Below are 16,873 nucleotides of genomic sequence, written 5' to 3'. Positions count from 1 at the left end.
AGAAATATGTTTCAATTGAAATTTTAGCCAAACAGCGTACGATCGTACATTCCGAAGGAAAATATGAATTTTAATAAAATCAATAAGAAATTGTATCTGCTCTCAAACAAATAAAATAGTAAACATGCAGATAAGTGAGAGAAAATGTTTATATCTTAACTCTTATATTTTCGTGAGATACATTTATGTACTTTTCTTATGAACGCTATAAGCGCAAGTTAACGTAACGTAAACAACTATTCCAGCAAGTCATTTAAAAAGCCACACTCTCCACGGCATATAAAACGAGACGAACTTATAGGAAGACATTCATTCTTAAATTGACGATCAAGATCAAATGTTTTCTGATATCTAAGAAAGGTATTTTCGAGAAGTGAAAAAACGAAGTCGAAACTCTCAAAAGGATTTCAGTTTTGTTAATTGTGGAAATCAAAAATCGAAATAAAAAACCAACAAAAATTTTAAATCGTTTAATATGTCCTTATGTTAAAGGACAATAGCTAATGTGAATATTAAATAAACTTTAATGAAATATAGAAACAATCGTGGTACAATATTACAAATTCAATTCAGAACATTTTTATTGATCACAAAACATTTTAAAAACTAATAAGTGTTATCCTGAGGTGAGTTAATCTTATATTCAAAAGGATTCAGTGAAATATTGTATACAAAAATTCTGTATATATTAAATAATATAGTATAATGATTATCCTACGAAAAAAGGTTCAAAGAATAAAGTAACATCAATAAAAAAATATTTTGAATTAAAAAAAAAAATTAAATTACAAAAAATAATACATTTAAATATATTGAAATACATATATTTAATTTGAAATTACATATAAAAAAAATTACTAAAATTTTTTAAAGAATGAAATATATTAAAAAATAAATAAGTTTCAAATAATAAAATTTTAATAAAACAAAATATTTTAAATTTAAAAAAAAATTAAATTATAAAACTTAATACATTTAAATATATTGAAATATATATATTTAATTTGAAATTATATATATTCAAAAAATTACCTAAATTTTTTGAAGAATGAAGTATATTAAAAAATAAATAAGTTTCAAACAATAAAATATCAATAAAAAAAATAAAATAATTTAAATTAAAATGGAAATATTATATCATAAAACTCAATACACTTAAATATATTGAAATACATATATTTAATTTCAAATTAAATATAAAAAAATAATTTAAATTTCGGCAAAAAAACAAACTAAAATAAATAACTTAAAAATAAATTTCATATTAATTTATTTATTTTTAAAATCTTTATATGGGTTTGTTTTTGACAAACAAATCAATTTTTTACTTTTATTTAATAATAATAATACAAATAAATCAAAAATTTTAATTGTATATTGTAAAATCTTACTATAATATATTATTACAATTACAATATTTTATTACAATATTTTAACTAAAGTAATTATCTATATTTATAAATAATACAAAAGTATAAATAAAATTATTAATTGAGAATTAAAAATAGTTTAAAAAAACAGTTGATAATATGAATATATTTTTTTTTGATTATTTAGATGGGTTTGTCTTTTTATTGGGTTTTAAATTTTTTTAATATCATATTGGGATTTAAAAAACACATCTTGATTTTAATTTAAACAAAATAATATATATCGTTTAATATTTATAAAAAGATAAATTTTAAATTATTTTTTTTTTTTAATACAACATTGAAATTTAAAAAATATTTATTTTGATTTTAATTTAAATAAAATAATTTTAACTAAATAGATAGTTTTTTTTTATATTTATAAACAGATAGTTTATTTATTTAATATATACAAAAATTTCGACCTCTTTCCGACAATTTTTATTTATTATTATTATTATATATATTTTTATTATTAATACAGACTTCTCTCTTGATCTTACTAATGTGAGATGATTTTATTTTCATTATGTGTTGTTGATTAAATAAATGTTGTTAATGTTAACTAATGAATAAGGTTATTTGTAGTCTACGTTATAGTTTAAAAATTTAAATAATATGTATCTACAAGATGTTTAATTTTCTTTAATAAGTTTTCAATCTTATCTACCTATTAGAGTGTTAATGACTCATATTGCTATAATGTTATTATTATTATTTTCATTATTACTAGCATTTCACTTAGAAGAACTGTAGAAGAACTTAGAAGAACTATCAACAAAAATCACATTTTTATATATATAGTACAATTATCTTAATTAAAATATCACAAAATTATGCATTTAACTAGTTAATTTGAATAAATCTAACTCAGTACAATTAATTTACATACAAAAAGGGCACTTAAATTTAAAATGCCTAATTCTATTCAACTAATGAGAAATTAGTTTTGTTAGTTCATAAATTAAATTAATTTTAATAATTATATTTAGTTACATTTACGTAAGATTTAAAGAATAAGTTATAATAATATTTAAAGCAGTTGTTTTCGGTGTATGTTTTTGCATATATCATTTAAAATAATAACTTCTTTAGTCACACACTTATACTAGGTTTTAAAGATAATACAAAAGCTAGTTGAAATATATAGTTATTCTTTATAAATTATTCCATACATTTTATTTAACTAATTACCATATACAAGTTGACATTACGTTCGCCTCTTCTCTTTTGTATGATAAGAGTAATGATTTGTCATTCATAAATTTACACTTCAAAATTTAATTTTCTATGACGTTTTCTAAATGAAACGTATCGGATCTAATAAACTAAATAAATTATTTATGGATTCCACACATTTGTTGAAATAACTTAATTTTCATACTAATATTTGTTTAATTTTTTTTAGTTATTTATTTAATTTATTTAAATGTTTAGCGCGTTGTATGCGTATCTCAATGTATCTCAATTATTAAACATATTTTTTTTTTTTTGGTGCAAAATGTTCATTTATTTATTGTAATATAAATGGTTTCTTAAGAAAATGTGTTCGAAACCAATTGTAGATAAAAAATGTTGACTATTATTAGCAGGGACAATAGTACACTACAGCCTATTAGATTTTTTGTACTAAAAATTTTAAAAAACTTTCCACAAAAAAAGCTGGAAAACTGAAAAACGTAGTAAAGTTTAATAACTATATATTTTTTGTCTATATATATTATTTCATAAAACTTAAAAAAATCAAAATGAACATCAGATATCACATACATAATTTTTTTTAAATTTGTATTGTAAACAAAAATATTTTAATGAAATTTTTCTAGATAATTTAAGTGTTAATTTGGCTTTACTTATCACTGTAAATAGTTAAAAATTAATATTCCTATATATTATATATATAAAGTATATTTTTGTGGATAGTCAACATCTATAAAATGGAATTAGTATTCAGTAAACTCGTTAAACTAAGTATCTTCTTTTTAACACGACTGTAATTGGTATTATTTACCTATATATTTATATATATATTTGAAATTAAATCTAATTTCTCATTTCCTTTAAAAGGCTTTCAAATATTTCCGTCTGGTATGCATTATATAGAGATTAAGTTAGATATTTAATATTTTTGTAGGGTCAAAACTATACCCTAACTAGAATATTAAGAATATCATTTTAATTTTAACTTAATAATTTCTCATTCTTCATTAAGCTGTAACTATGTGGTGATGTGTCGATCCTATTTGATTAGTCCTTTACGTTGAGTCGATCGAAGTGAAGAAACAAATTTCCATTTAGTAATCGTATATATGTTAAGTTTTCTTTCCATCTTCTTTTAACTGTGTAATTTTTTTTTATTTTTCTTTTTACTATAAGTATTCGCTAATATATCGATCTTTAGTCAATGATGTTTTACATTGATTCGACCGAAATGGGAAGACATTGATTAAATTAATGTCTTCAGTGTTATTTTTTCTTTTTCTTTCTTACTTAAAATTTTAATTTTAATTCTATTTTAATGGTACTATAAAAATGTCATTTAAATTATATTAACTTTTATCTGTTTTAGCTTTCATTTATCAAAAGCTTAATGTGAAAACATTTCTATATTTCTAACTGCTTGGTAGTCTATTAGTCCTTCTTCATTTGTTCTGTATATTGAACTCATCGAAACATGGTACCTGATAACTTGTTATCATGTATGTGCTGTATAGTAGGAATATTCCTTCGCAATGAAATGATCGATTTAGAAGTAAAAGTTAATATCTAGTAGATAGCATATAGTAATATCTATGTAATAGATTACATAGTCATTTGTTAGTAATATCTATACAGTGTAATATCTATGTTAATATCTACAACACATATATCGCTATATGCGTTTTACTCTTATTTTTATAGTCATATATTCTTCTTCTTCTTCTTCTTTTTTTGGTGTAACTATATACTGATGTAACGATTCCTTGTCAATAGTCCTACATATAGAGTCGATCAAAATAGAAAATCAGCTTGAAGTCTTGTACTCTTTTTTGTTTTACTCAACTTAACCCTTTTCGGGTCTCTGTATGGTGCACCACACGGCTAGTTTTGAATATTTTTTAATATTGAAAGAAAATTTTATATTTTTTAGGCAAAAATAAAGTGAGATTAATCTTTGAAATAAATATTAAACTTTTCTCATTTACTCAAACTTGTTTTATTTTAATAGTTACTATAGAAATTTCACCGTAAAATTCAAGTGTGAGATTTCCTGATACTAATGGGTTAATGTCTCAATAACTTAATAATATTATTTTTATTTTTGTAGTAACTATTCGTTAGTAAAGCGTTTCGTAACCAATGGTATCTTACATTAAGTGAATCGAATTGGAAAATTTGATAGATATATGCGAGCCATCTGATATATAAATTATATATGCAACAGCTCTTGAATTAAAGTAATTAGTAAATAATAGCTGTAATAGTATTATGTCCTTTAATTGTTTAGTATTCCATATAGTATTACGGGGATTATTTCTTCATTGTTTACAACTTTAGCTATCTTATTCAACTTGAAATTTGATGAGTTTAAAAACAAAGTAAAGAAATTTATTTAAATAATATAAAAACGTAATAAATTATTTTGTGAAAAATGTCATTTACACATTTTTAAAGCATTTCTAAGGCTGCATAGTTTTTAAGTGTAAAGAAAAATTTATAAAAATAAATATAAAAAACAAACATCTAATAATGATTGTTTTGTGTGAAGAAAATACATAGAGAAAACCACACAAATTGTTAGATTTTGTTCTAAAATCATTTCTTGAACTTAGGCAAGTTTTTAAATTTATTACCAAAAAACATCGCTAGTTTGGCAATAGTAGAGACAAATAAAATTACAAAGATGTTATGTGATAGATGAGAATAGAATAGAATTGTTGTTATCTATTGTAAGTGCAAAAAAGTCTCATCAGTCGATCGAAAACCATCGCACAGTCGATACGATATACACTGCATGACGATGTTTAATTTAACAAGAATTATTTTTGCATTCAATAAAATTTCAATATCAAGAACCTGCAAGTTAAAAATATATTATAATTTATTTAAATTAAAATAAAAAAAAAAAGAAAATAATTATGTTTTTGTATTAAATTCTTTATTACTCATACCATGCGGTGACCCAACTAGAAGGCAACCTCAAAATGTTTGTTTTGCAATATTATTACGTTGTTTGTCTTTATTTAAATTTCTCGTCACTTGTTTATTTATTTTTAATTGTAATGATTATTTTTTTATGCTAATATAATATATATATTATAAAGAGAAAGAGTATTATAGTACTACTGAGGTTTTGAACAGGAATGAGTTATAAGAAGTTCTTGGAATTATGTATGGATTTTTCTTGTATATAATAATTATCCCTTTCATCTTAATTCGCTTTATAATTAAATTTAAAATAAAAATATTTTTATTTGTAGAAGATTTTAAAGTACACTATTTTTATTTACCGACTTATAAAGCTTATATGAACACTTTAAAAATATAAAAATTAAAACATAATATAACAGGTTTAAATTAAATAATTTATATTACCATTAAATTATGTTAAAATTTTTACATTATATTTTAATCATTATTATATATATTTTAATTTATTTCAAATATGAATAAATAATATAATTGTAAATAAATAATAAATAAATTTTTTATAAAAAAATAAATAAGGAATGAATTTTATAGTAAAAAATACAAGTGTTTAATGATAGTTAAAATTAATTATATATCGTTATATACAAATATTTTATAATAATTTGTTAGCGGGCTAATTGGTCATTTAAATGGAAATAAAAAACTATAATTTATTATTTATATTTAAAAACAATTTATATTTTATCAAAATATTTTTCCGATATTTTGACCACCTCGTTTTTAAATATAAATAATAAATTATAATTTTTTATTTCTATTTAAATGATTAATTATCCTGCTAATAAATTATTATATAATATTTTTGGTCACAAATAAAAGAATATAATATTTTATTTTATATAATATAATATTTTATATTTTAATTTATTAAATATTATTTTAAATTGCATTAAAAATTTAATTTATCAAAAACATCAATTAGATGATATATGTATATAAATGTAAATTTATGTAAATAAATCATTCCTTATAAAGTAAATTAAAATATTAAAAATTTCTTTTATAATTTAAAAGTAATCTACGCATGTACATTTTTATATTGGATCTGTTAGTATATAAATACTTATAAAACACAAATTATAAAAATAAACAATATTTTTATTTAAGTAAAATGTTACAGCCCTCAGTAACAAATGGAGAAGTAATATATAATCTATTTTATTTTTAGTTTTTATTATTTAAAGATTGATGATTGTATTTTAATAATTGTACTTAAGTCAAAACCATAAGAGTTGCGATTACAATGAACTTTAGCTTGAATATATTTAATATGCACGGTTTGTCTCACAGGAAACCTTTTTATTATTATGTGAAAGAATTCCGAAAAAGTGATATTTTGGTAATTTATTTCATTCAAAATAATTTTGCATTTTAATGCAAACATTGTATGAACAATTAATATGACAATTTTAACATTCACTTAAAAGAAATGTCCTTAAAAATCGGTCATTGCCTTTTGTTGGGTTTAAAGTCATCATTAAATTTCAGTAAATATTTTACTAAAATTCATGTTAACTTTATGTCTGCTGTAAATAACTATAAAAAATTAATTAATTAATATTTTAAAAATATTTTTTGTGCATATAATAATTTCAGTTCTGCAGTTTTTAAAGTGCTTGCATTATTGCATTTGTTAGTTTAGAAATTGAATAAAAATTCATTAAATATTCCTAATTTATTAATATTAAAAAATAATCAATACAATTAAAATAAAATTATATTTAATATAAAATTACAATTCTATTTAGCAAATTTAAAGAATCAAATTATTTTGCAATCGCGACTGAATTTTAAGGCCAAGTCAATATATTAACATAAGCAGGTTTAACATAGAGCGGCAGCACAAACATTCTGTTATATTTAGAGCAAAGACTTGATTTCTGTTAGCTAAAATAACATAACATTTTAGCAAAATATCTGTCAAGTATGTTGCGAAATATTTTGTGAATTATGAATTTAGTATCTTTTATAAGCAATGTTTTTTTAATTACATGAACTATATATATAAAAAATACTGAGATAAAAAAAATAAATTAAGGACATAATTAAGATGTTATTGTAGTTTTAAAAGAATAGATGTATTATTATGTATTTTTATTATATATACATTATCACAAAATGATAGCAAACTATAAACAGTGCAATAATGAGACTAAAACATAAAAGATAAAGACTAAATTACTCTGTAGTTACAAAAAAACATGTATACAAGTATCAGAGTTTCGTATCTTCAGGACAAAATGGGCAACTGTCGTAAGGTATAGGGGTTTTTATAAGTCATAGGCGTAGAGTTTCTTAGAACAACTCAGATAATCCACATTCATAACAAATACTTTAAAATACCACTGTAAGCTCAGTTTAACAGAATTAGTAGATCAGAGTTCATAAAATAATATACCAACTAAATCAAAATTTTTTAGGCTTTTCTTTTTACTTTCTAAATAATTAATAAAAAAATTATATACATTAGTTTTCCACTTTTTGATTCACTACTGGCCATAAAGTGTGCGAGTATCAATTTTATTAAAATTACATATTATTTGGTCCACAGATTTGCATGTGATTGTTCATTTACAGGCAATAAAATGAAGGAATAAATTAATATGTGTTTCCTCAGTGAATGCAATTAATTATTACAAAATGAAAACAAATGAAATTAAAAAAATTTCTGATTGAAATGCATGACGCTAAAGAATTTTCTATTTGATAATAAAACGAATGAAGCCCGTCGATGTCATTTTAATGATGACTCTGTTGTTTTGCATGTGCGCTTATGGACCATGGTGAAATGCATGTGTGTCGTGTAGATGGTGAAATGCTTTGCAAGTATGTGTGTTGTTAATTGAATTGAGTTTAATTGTTGTAACGAAAATGTGATGCAGAGCAGTGAGACATATAAAAGGGGTTTTGTAAATCATATGATTGTTTGTAATAAAATTTTATTTTAGTTTATTATGTTGTGGACTTCTATCAGTTTCACATTAATCTGATGAGTTATTAAATTTTTAACTTTACCTAACATATGTAAATGGTATAACTATAATTTCCAGTTAAAATAATTGAAATGTAGATTGAAAAAACGACCTCTTCAGTTACAAAAAAAAATTGTACAAATATTTTTAACTTTTTCTAAAATAATTTTGATATGAACGCAACAATTATTTTTGATCACTGAGGCGCCAATACGACCAGCTGTTGATTTTGATCAAAATACTTCATTTCTTTTTTGTTAGTGATTACTCAATAATTAATTTTTATCGTTATTCGATAAAATTAATTAGAAGTTTGCTTAACGATTTGTTAACTTTCAATACTAATTTACTAATAAAAAAATTTGGTTTAGTTAGTTTTTAATTTGATTTTTATTATAAAACTAAGTAATTAAACACTGACAATGTTAAAAAAAAATCAAACACAATAAATTTTTTATAAAATTGTGGAAAATTGACTTAGAATAAATCTCGACAACTTTGAAATGATTTTTGAAATGAATTTCCATTGAGAATCCATTAATACATATAACTCGACGGCTTGACCTGCAAATTCAGATCTATATTCAGGTCTATATTATACAATCTATATGTTGTTTAAAAACATGTTTTTTATATGTCAAACTGATATTATCAAATCAGGAAAGGCATTTGTACCGATTTGATTCGAGAAAAACCAATCTCCATAAAAAATTAAATATTTACGGAAATAATTTTTATTAGAAAACAATCGTAATATGTATTTTTATTGCCTTCAATAGTTTAAATTGTGACGCGATATATTTATTTAAAAAGGCTTCTATAAATTTTAAAATAAAAAACTTATTACTTGGTGTTTATTTTTTAGTTTTGTTTTGTATAGTTATCTAAATAATTAGCGCAGACGTTTTGAATATACCATATTACAACTGAATTAAATGTATACTGTAAAAAATAAGCAATACAGTTTATATCGCTCTAAATACCAATATATAGGTATTCTAAAATGATAAAAATATTGGCATATATAAGTTTATCTATATATTTTTGTCACAGAAAAAAAATGTGTGGAAATTAATATATTATATATAAAAGACAATTAAAAATTCTGCTAACCCCAATCTAATAAATGAAAAGATACAATCGCTATATCTAATTTAATGATCTAATATCTAATCTAATTTTAATGATCACCTGTTACTCAAGCTACGCTACGTAACCCTAATAGTGTACAGTGCCAGTTCTACTAGCGGCACACGACGCTATTTGGCACCGATGCATTAAGAAAAAAAAACGTGTTACACAAACAAAAAAAAAAACGAGAAAAAACCAACAACACTGGTGAGAAGCTATTGGCGCCTCTCAACTAAACTATCATTTATTTGATATGTTTGCAAAGCTGTATATGTATGTATATGTATGCGTGTGTATATGTGCATATTAATTTTGAAATTCTTCCGTTTCTCTGCTAAACTGGTTCGCGCCAGTATGTCTGCCATAATCCGAAATAAACCAGATAAATTCGCCTAATACTTATTTGCGGCAGTTTCGCGCACGAGCACTGGCAAAACTATTGAAAGAGTACGAATTCACAAGAAATGAGAAAACAATAAGAAAAAACTGAGATGCAGTTGAACCGAAATTTACAAGCCATGGTGCATACAAAGTGTGTCTTCGCCTTTCCTTTGTTCGGTCAAAACCAGAAGCTTAGAAGGCTTGTGTACAAATTCTGGAGATGAATATTAATGTCAAGTGAAACGAACTGCTTGAGAATTTTTATTGGCTTTCTTTGAAGACAGCAGCGTAGGTCAGAAATTTTTGTATCTCTTCCGTTTTATAACACCTTTTGTTAGATTGAAGATCACTATAGTTATCATTCAATTTCTTTAGGGTTTATTAAAACAGAGGATTTTAAAGGATTGTAGATAATAAGTAAAAACATTAGACTAAAAAATTTTTTTCGGAGATATGGTATTTCTAAAAATGTCCCGATTATTACGCATTATATTAATATATATTGTATGATCAAAGAGTCAAGAAGTGTGGAAGATAAAAATTCTGTAAATTTTTGGTAGAAATAAATATATATTAATATATATTATATGATCAAAGAGTCAAGAAGTATGGAAGATAAAAATTCTGTAAATTTTTGGTAGAAAGTTAGTAAAAAATAGAAAAAAAAAATCATCGCAATCAGAAAAATTATGGAGTCAAAAAATATAGTACATGAAAGTACTAATAATTTTTTTGTAGAATCAGAAAAATCTTATCAATTATTTAGTTTTGTTATTCTTAATATCACTTTATAAAAAATTTAATTGGCCTCTTGGGTGCAGCAGGCCCTGTTAACGCGCGTCTTTCTTTAATTTAATTCAGAAACCATATATGTTTGTTTATATATTGTTGGAATTATTGTTTACTTATATTACTTTTGCATGACAAATTTTAATTAATTTATAACATTTTTCAATTAATATTTTTAAATTAAATTTTGTTTTGTTTTGAGTTGTTTTACTGTGTATATTAAACATCTGTTTATATATAGTGTTTTAAGAAAATTAAATATAAATTTATTTAAGAAATAAAATGTAATTCTATAGATAGAAAAATAATTTAGACATATAAATGTGTATAATAATTAATAATGATATTATGAATTATTAACATGAATTCAAGGAAATTATTATTATATTTATATATTCTATATATTCTTCATGATTCAATAAATAAATTACTAATGAATAATTTAATTTTATTACACTATTTGAAATTACCGAAACTAAGATCCATATAAATATTTAAAATTAAAATCCTAAAGTATAAAAGATACGAATAGCATGAAAATTTGTGTCTTCAGCTTTTAAAAAATTATTTTTTTAAAAATAGTTTTTTAAATTTAACTTGAAATTATTCTGAAGCTCTTTAATGAATTCAAATTAATAACAAAATTAAAGATTTTTTAAGGACAATATTATAAATTACGCATTGTAGACTAACCTTCGGAACATTACCTAAAATTTTTAGATAATTGAACAAATGCTCCTTTATAAAGCAAAATGATTTATTTATTTTATTCCTTATAAAGACAAAGGAGTAAATCCTGTCTTTTTCTATCTCCAGAACAGATTTCGTTTTATCCGAAGCAGTAATTTCAGATTGAGATAACTAAACTAAAAATGATCATAGATACAAATATTTATTGTTTTAGTTATTATTTATTAAAATTAAAATGATTAAATTAAATATTTATAAAAAATTGTATAAACAAATTTTATAGATTAATTATTCTCAACTCTAAAATATATAAACTGTTTTATACCTAACAAGCCCTCTAAAATAATTAAATTATTATTTTTCTTTACAGGTTAAATATATAAAAATTAATAATTAATAATTATCACAATTTTAACGGAGATGTAAATAACTCGCCCCCACCACAGCTCAGAATTGTAAAACACAAACAAACCTAATAGATAAACAAAAGCAATCAAACAATATTGCCACATTTCGTAATTATTGAAAAGGCCTTGACAGTGACATTACAAGTCAACTAAACATACAAATCATACAAACAACAAGCAGAACAATAATTAATAAACAACTAACACTGAAGTTTGTTTACAATGGCAAAAACAATGCTAAGAATGCTGGCACTATTTGCATTGGCACATTGCATTTGCGGTGCAACCATACCAAAGACCTACGAAACCACCACCGACCCACCTGTAACTGAAGTTCGTACCGGCATCAACACACCACAAGATTATTTAGTAGTACGCGGTGAAGGAGCTTCGGGTGAGAATGTTGGCTTCAAAGAAGCTGCAAATTTCTTGCTTGAATCGTATAAATTGGAAACACTTCCAGAGATGGAACCATTAGAAGAATGTAGCGCACCAAAGCATAAGGTCGCCTTTACTGCCTATGATTACGCAATTTTACTAGGCATGCTGGTTATATCTTTGGGTATTGGTATCTTTTATGGTTTCTTTCAAAAGTCTGGTAGTTCTTCAGAAGAATTTCTGCTCGGCTCCGAAATGTCTATATTCCCAGTTACACTGAGTTTGACAACTAGTTTTATAACAGCTATTGAACTATTGGGTAATCCATCCGAAATGTATTATCAAGGCACACAATTTGTGTTAATAAGTATGTTTACTCTCTCAAATATGTATGTGATTGGGTATATAATTTAGTTTCTTTATTCATTACAGTTATACCAATGGTTTTGGTCGTACCAGTTGCTGTGAAAATATTCTATCCGATATATTTCAAAATGGAGTTGACTAGTTGCTATGAGTACTTGGGTATTCGTTTCGGTAAAGAGATACGCATATTTGGTGCCATTCTGTATGTCATACAGGTATGATGTTTGATACTGAATATTATGTTGTGTCAATATATTTTAATAAAAAACGATTACTTTTATAGATGTGCTTCTATACTGCTGTAGCTGTTTTGGCTCCAGCTATTGCACTTTCGAAGGCCACTGGTTTGGATACAAAAATTGCTGTAATTCTTATCTATGTGGTGTGCGTGTTTTACTCCTCTCAGGGAGGAATGAAGGCTGTGGTTATAGCAGATACATTTCAGGTAATAAGTTATATTGGTTTTTTTTACATATATATATTTTTAATGGTTGTCAAAATTTCTTTTTGCAGGCTGCTGTATTAGCTGTGTCCTTAGTTTTAGTTGTCGCTTTAGGTTATTTTTATAGTGGGACCACAGTAGAGATTTTCAATACTGCTGCAGATAAGCAACGTCTTGAATTTTTTAAGTAAGCTATAATAATATTACCATACACATAACATACTTATAATCCTTTTCTTTTAGTTTTAATATGGATCCCACCACTCGTCACACAGTTTGGTCTGTCGTAATTGGTGGTTTCTTCTATTGGACATCTTTGTTCTGTACTAATCAGGCTTCTGTACAAAAGTGCATGTCACTCAAATCACTTAAATTAGCTAAAGTAGCACTTGGATTTGCGATACTTGGTCTCGTTTTAGTCTTTTTAATGAACTTCTATACGGGTCTTATGATATTTAAGCACTATGAAAATTGTGATCCACTAACAGCTGGTCGTATTGGCGCTTCTGATCAGCTGTTGCCATTCTATATAATGCACACTTATGAACATATCTACACAATTGCAGGCATATTTGTAGCTGGTATATTTGCAGCAAGTTTAGGGTAAGCATCTGAACTCTATTTTGATTTATCAAATAAATGTCTAATTTAATCCAAACTTTTAGAACTGTTGCATCAGCATTAAACTCACTTTCTGCAGTTACCTGTGAGGATTTACTTGTAAACGGTATGAACATTAAGATTACACCCGACAAAGGCGCACTATATGCTAAGTGGATGTCCTTAGGGTTTGGCATACTTTCATTTGGTTTGGTGTTCATAGTGGAGAGGCTCGGCGGTGTTTTACAAGCCACACTAACACTAAATGGATTAATCGGTGGTGTCACTTTGGGGCTTTTTGTATTAGGCATTGCTTTCAAGAAAGCTAACACCCGCGGCGCATTTTATGGTGGCCTGTTATCATTAGCCGTTGTCATATTTATTGGTGTAGTTGCGCAAATTGCCAATGTTGAACCAGAGGCTCTACCATTATCACTTGATAAATGCGATTGCCATATAAATGCTACAGAAACAATTGTAAATGTTGTGAATATCAATCAAGAAGCAGGATTTACGTAAGTCTATAGTTTTGTTTATTTATTTATGTATAAAATCTGAATTTCTTTCCATCAACAGTTCTTGGCCAATTTTTAGACTCAGTTATATGTGGTACTCTATGATTGGCACGCTGCTTACAGTCTTTCTTGGTCTACTCATATCAGTCATAATAAATACTATACAAAAATATAAGATACTTAAAATAAATGCTGCAAATAACAATAACAATGTAGTTGATGCTGTCTGGAAGCCACAGTACCCATCTGATGTTGATCTTAAAATTCCTAATGCACTTTATAGCTCATGCGACAAATTGGGCCACACTAATCATGCCATTCGAATGGATGATGAATAAAATCTATTTTCCTCGCGAAACTTAATGTACAAATTTTCTAGAATTAAATTTTATTAACAATTAGTTAACATATTGAATATTTTAATCATTTGTTATGTTCTTTGTAAATATTCCAACTCATTCACCACGTGATATTCTACTAATTATAATAATATTATATATAAGTTGATAGTTTAAATTTTTGAAGTTTTCATAGTAAATAGTATTTTTAAGTAGTAAAGCAACAGTATTTATCTTTTCACAATGATATGTATGCATGTATGTAAATATTTATAAAAATATATGTTAATTTTATATAATCATTATATAATTATATAAAGTAAAAAACATTTGACAATTAAACGAGCATGATTCTATGCAAAACTAAACTAATTTACGTGACTATATTATTATTTTTTTAGTTTAATAATTCTTGTTGACGAGGATCAATGCCTAGAAAATAAGCGACTACAGTGTTCTTAGATCTTAAATAGTTTGATTAGCTTTTTTTTATAACTTACTTACTTACTTATTTGGTTATAACAACTCGTTACCGAGTTTCGACCTGACGCAGCATGTTCACCTAGACGCCTCTGCTGCATGCGCGCCTTCTCCAGTCTCGTACATCAAGTCCAGTTAGTACTTCCTCAACTTGATCACTGCACCGGAGACATGGTCTACCTCTACGTTTTCTTCCGCCAACTACTGATTCAAACATCTTTTTTGCTGGAGCATCTCTAACCATTCTCACGACATAATCAAGCTAGCGATGTGTTTTTTATTAGTGATGTTATAATTTAAAGTAATTGGATTAACGTCTACTTTTTATTTAATGAAATGATTTTACTAATTAAAAGTAATCTGATTTGCAATTATCATTGCATAGTTTTGTAACATGTAGTCCTGTTAATACTTTTAAGAACACTTATCCCTATAGCAATATATTAAGAAGAACAAGATTAAAATTAATTATTTCAAGATATATATTATGACTAAATTTGGGTTTCATAACTCGAAAAGCATACCTGAAATTTTTAAAAGAAGCAAAGGAGTGATTGTATTGATACACTTTTAAACAGACAATTGTGTTACAAATCTATTAGTTAGTTATTCACCAAAAATCTTTTTCCAACTAGAACAAGGATTAGTGTCACTTAAAAATGAAAAAAGTGACAAAAAACTTAGTACTTGAGTATTGAAAGTTGCTTAATGGACTATAAACTAATTGAAAAATTCGAATATTTTCTAAGACCACTAATGATGAGTGCTCGAAACAGCATTCTATGGTCAACTAAACTTTAATAGATTAACTAAAATTTTTGTTGTCGTCTTTTCGTTTCTCTTCGAATTCTTCCAACTTTTAAATAGTTTCTTTTCGTCATAAGACCCGTCACTTTCGATGAAAAAACAATTTTAACATTATAACTAATTATATTAAATTTCAATATGAATGTGTAAATATAAACTCATTTTTGTTAATTATTATGTTTGGAAATTACAAAAACAATCAAGTTAAAGGTTTTTGTCTATTTGTCAATTTGATTAGTCTGAATGCAGATCTATAAAAGTTTTTCCAATTAGTTGAAAAATATAATGATTAGAAGACCTAATTGCAGGCAGACAGGCAGAAAGATGTCGCTAATATAATGTAATGTTAAAAAGGCGATTTATGGCTTATATACAACAAATGGGTTTTCGAAAAAGCGTTGAAGAGTATTTTTTGATCAATATGCTTCAAAAATATTTTACAAAATATTTTAAAACAATTTTTAAAAACTTTATTATGCAAATATATTTTATTCGCTTTTAATGGTTTTGTTACTTACTATTCATTAGATAATATTTGTTGCATAGTTTTAGGATCTCATAGATTTCAATTTCAATATCATAGATTACAGTTCTTTACATAGTATCTTTAACAGAAATTAATTATGTTAAGTGACATTATACATCTTATTTTATATACCAGGGGGCACCGACTATTTGCCGCAGGATTTTTGACTAATAATGATATTTTATATATATATTGTTCATGTTCATACATCTTATCTGATTAATACAAGTTCATTATGGTCTATATAAATCATTACCATAATATATGTAATCAGATGATTTGTGGTGACGGTGGTAAATGTAATGTAGCGACAAATATATAAGTATCTGTGCTGAAATTTTGAAATGATTGGGATATACAAAAGTCCAATATTTAATTATTTTCATTTTATGAATACGTTTATTTAATTTTAAATTCGAAAAGATAATTACAGACTATATTTGTTAATAAT

The 16,873-nt window shown here is 24.8% G+C and overlaps 1 protein-coding gene across 1 annotated transcript; it reads left to right on the top strand.

Annotated features, from left to right (window-relative positions):
- Nucleotides 1-332: 332 nt before the first annotated feature.
- LOC119672224 (sodium-coupled monocarboxylate transporter 1-like) lies at nucleotides 333-14,960 on the top strand. Its single transcript, XM_038083226.1, has 8 exons — nucleotides 333-626; nucleotides 11,934-12,715; nucleotides 12,781-12,929; nucleotides 12,998-13,159; nucleotides 13,228-13,343; nucleotides 13,400-13,759; nucleotides 13,822-14,271; nucleotides 14,333-14,960. Exons 2-8 carry the CDS (start codon nucleotides 12,193-12,195, stop codon nucleotides 14,607-14,609), a joined length of 2,037 nt encoding a protein of 678 aa, XP_037939154.1. The 5' UTR covers nucleotides 333-626; nucleotides 11,934-12,192; the 3' UTR covers nucleotides 14,610-14,960.
- The last annotated feature ends 1,913 nt before the right edge of the window (nucleotides 14,961-16,873 follow it).

The sequence above is a fragment of the Teleopsis dalmanni genome, chromosome 1 (genome assembly GCF_002237135.1).
Source record: "Teleopsis dalmanni isolate 2A chromosome 1, ASM223713v2, whole genome shotgun sequence".
Taxonomy (NCBI): domain Eukaryota; kingdom Metazoa; phylum Arthropoda; class Insecta; order Diptera; family Diopsidae; genus Teleopsis; species Teleopsis dalmanni.
The sequence above is the reverse complement of the archived record's forward strand: the minus strand, read 5'-3'. Positions and strand labels throughout refer to the sequence as shown.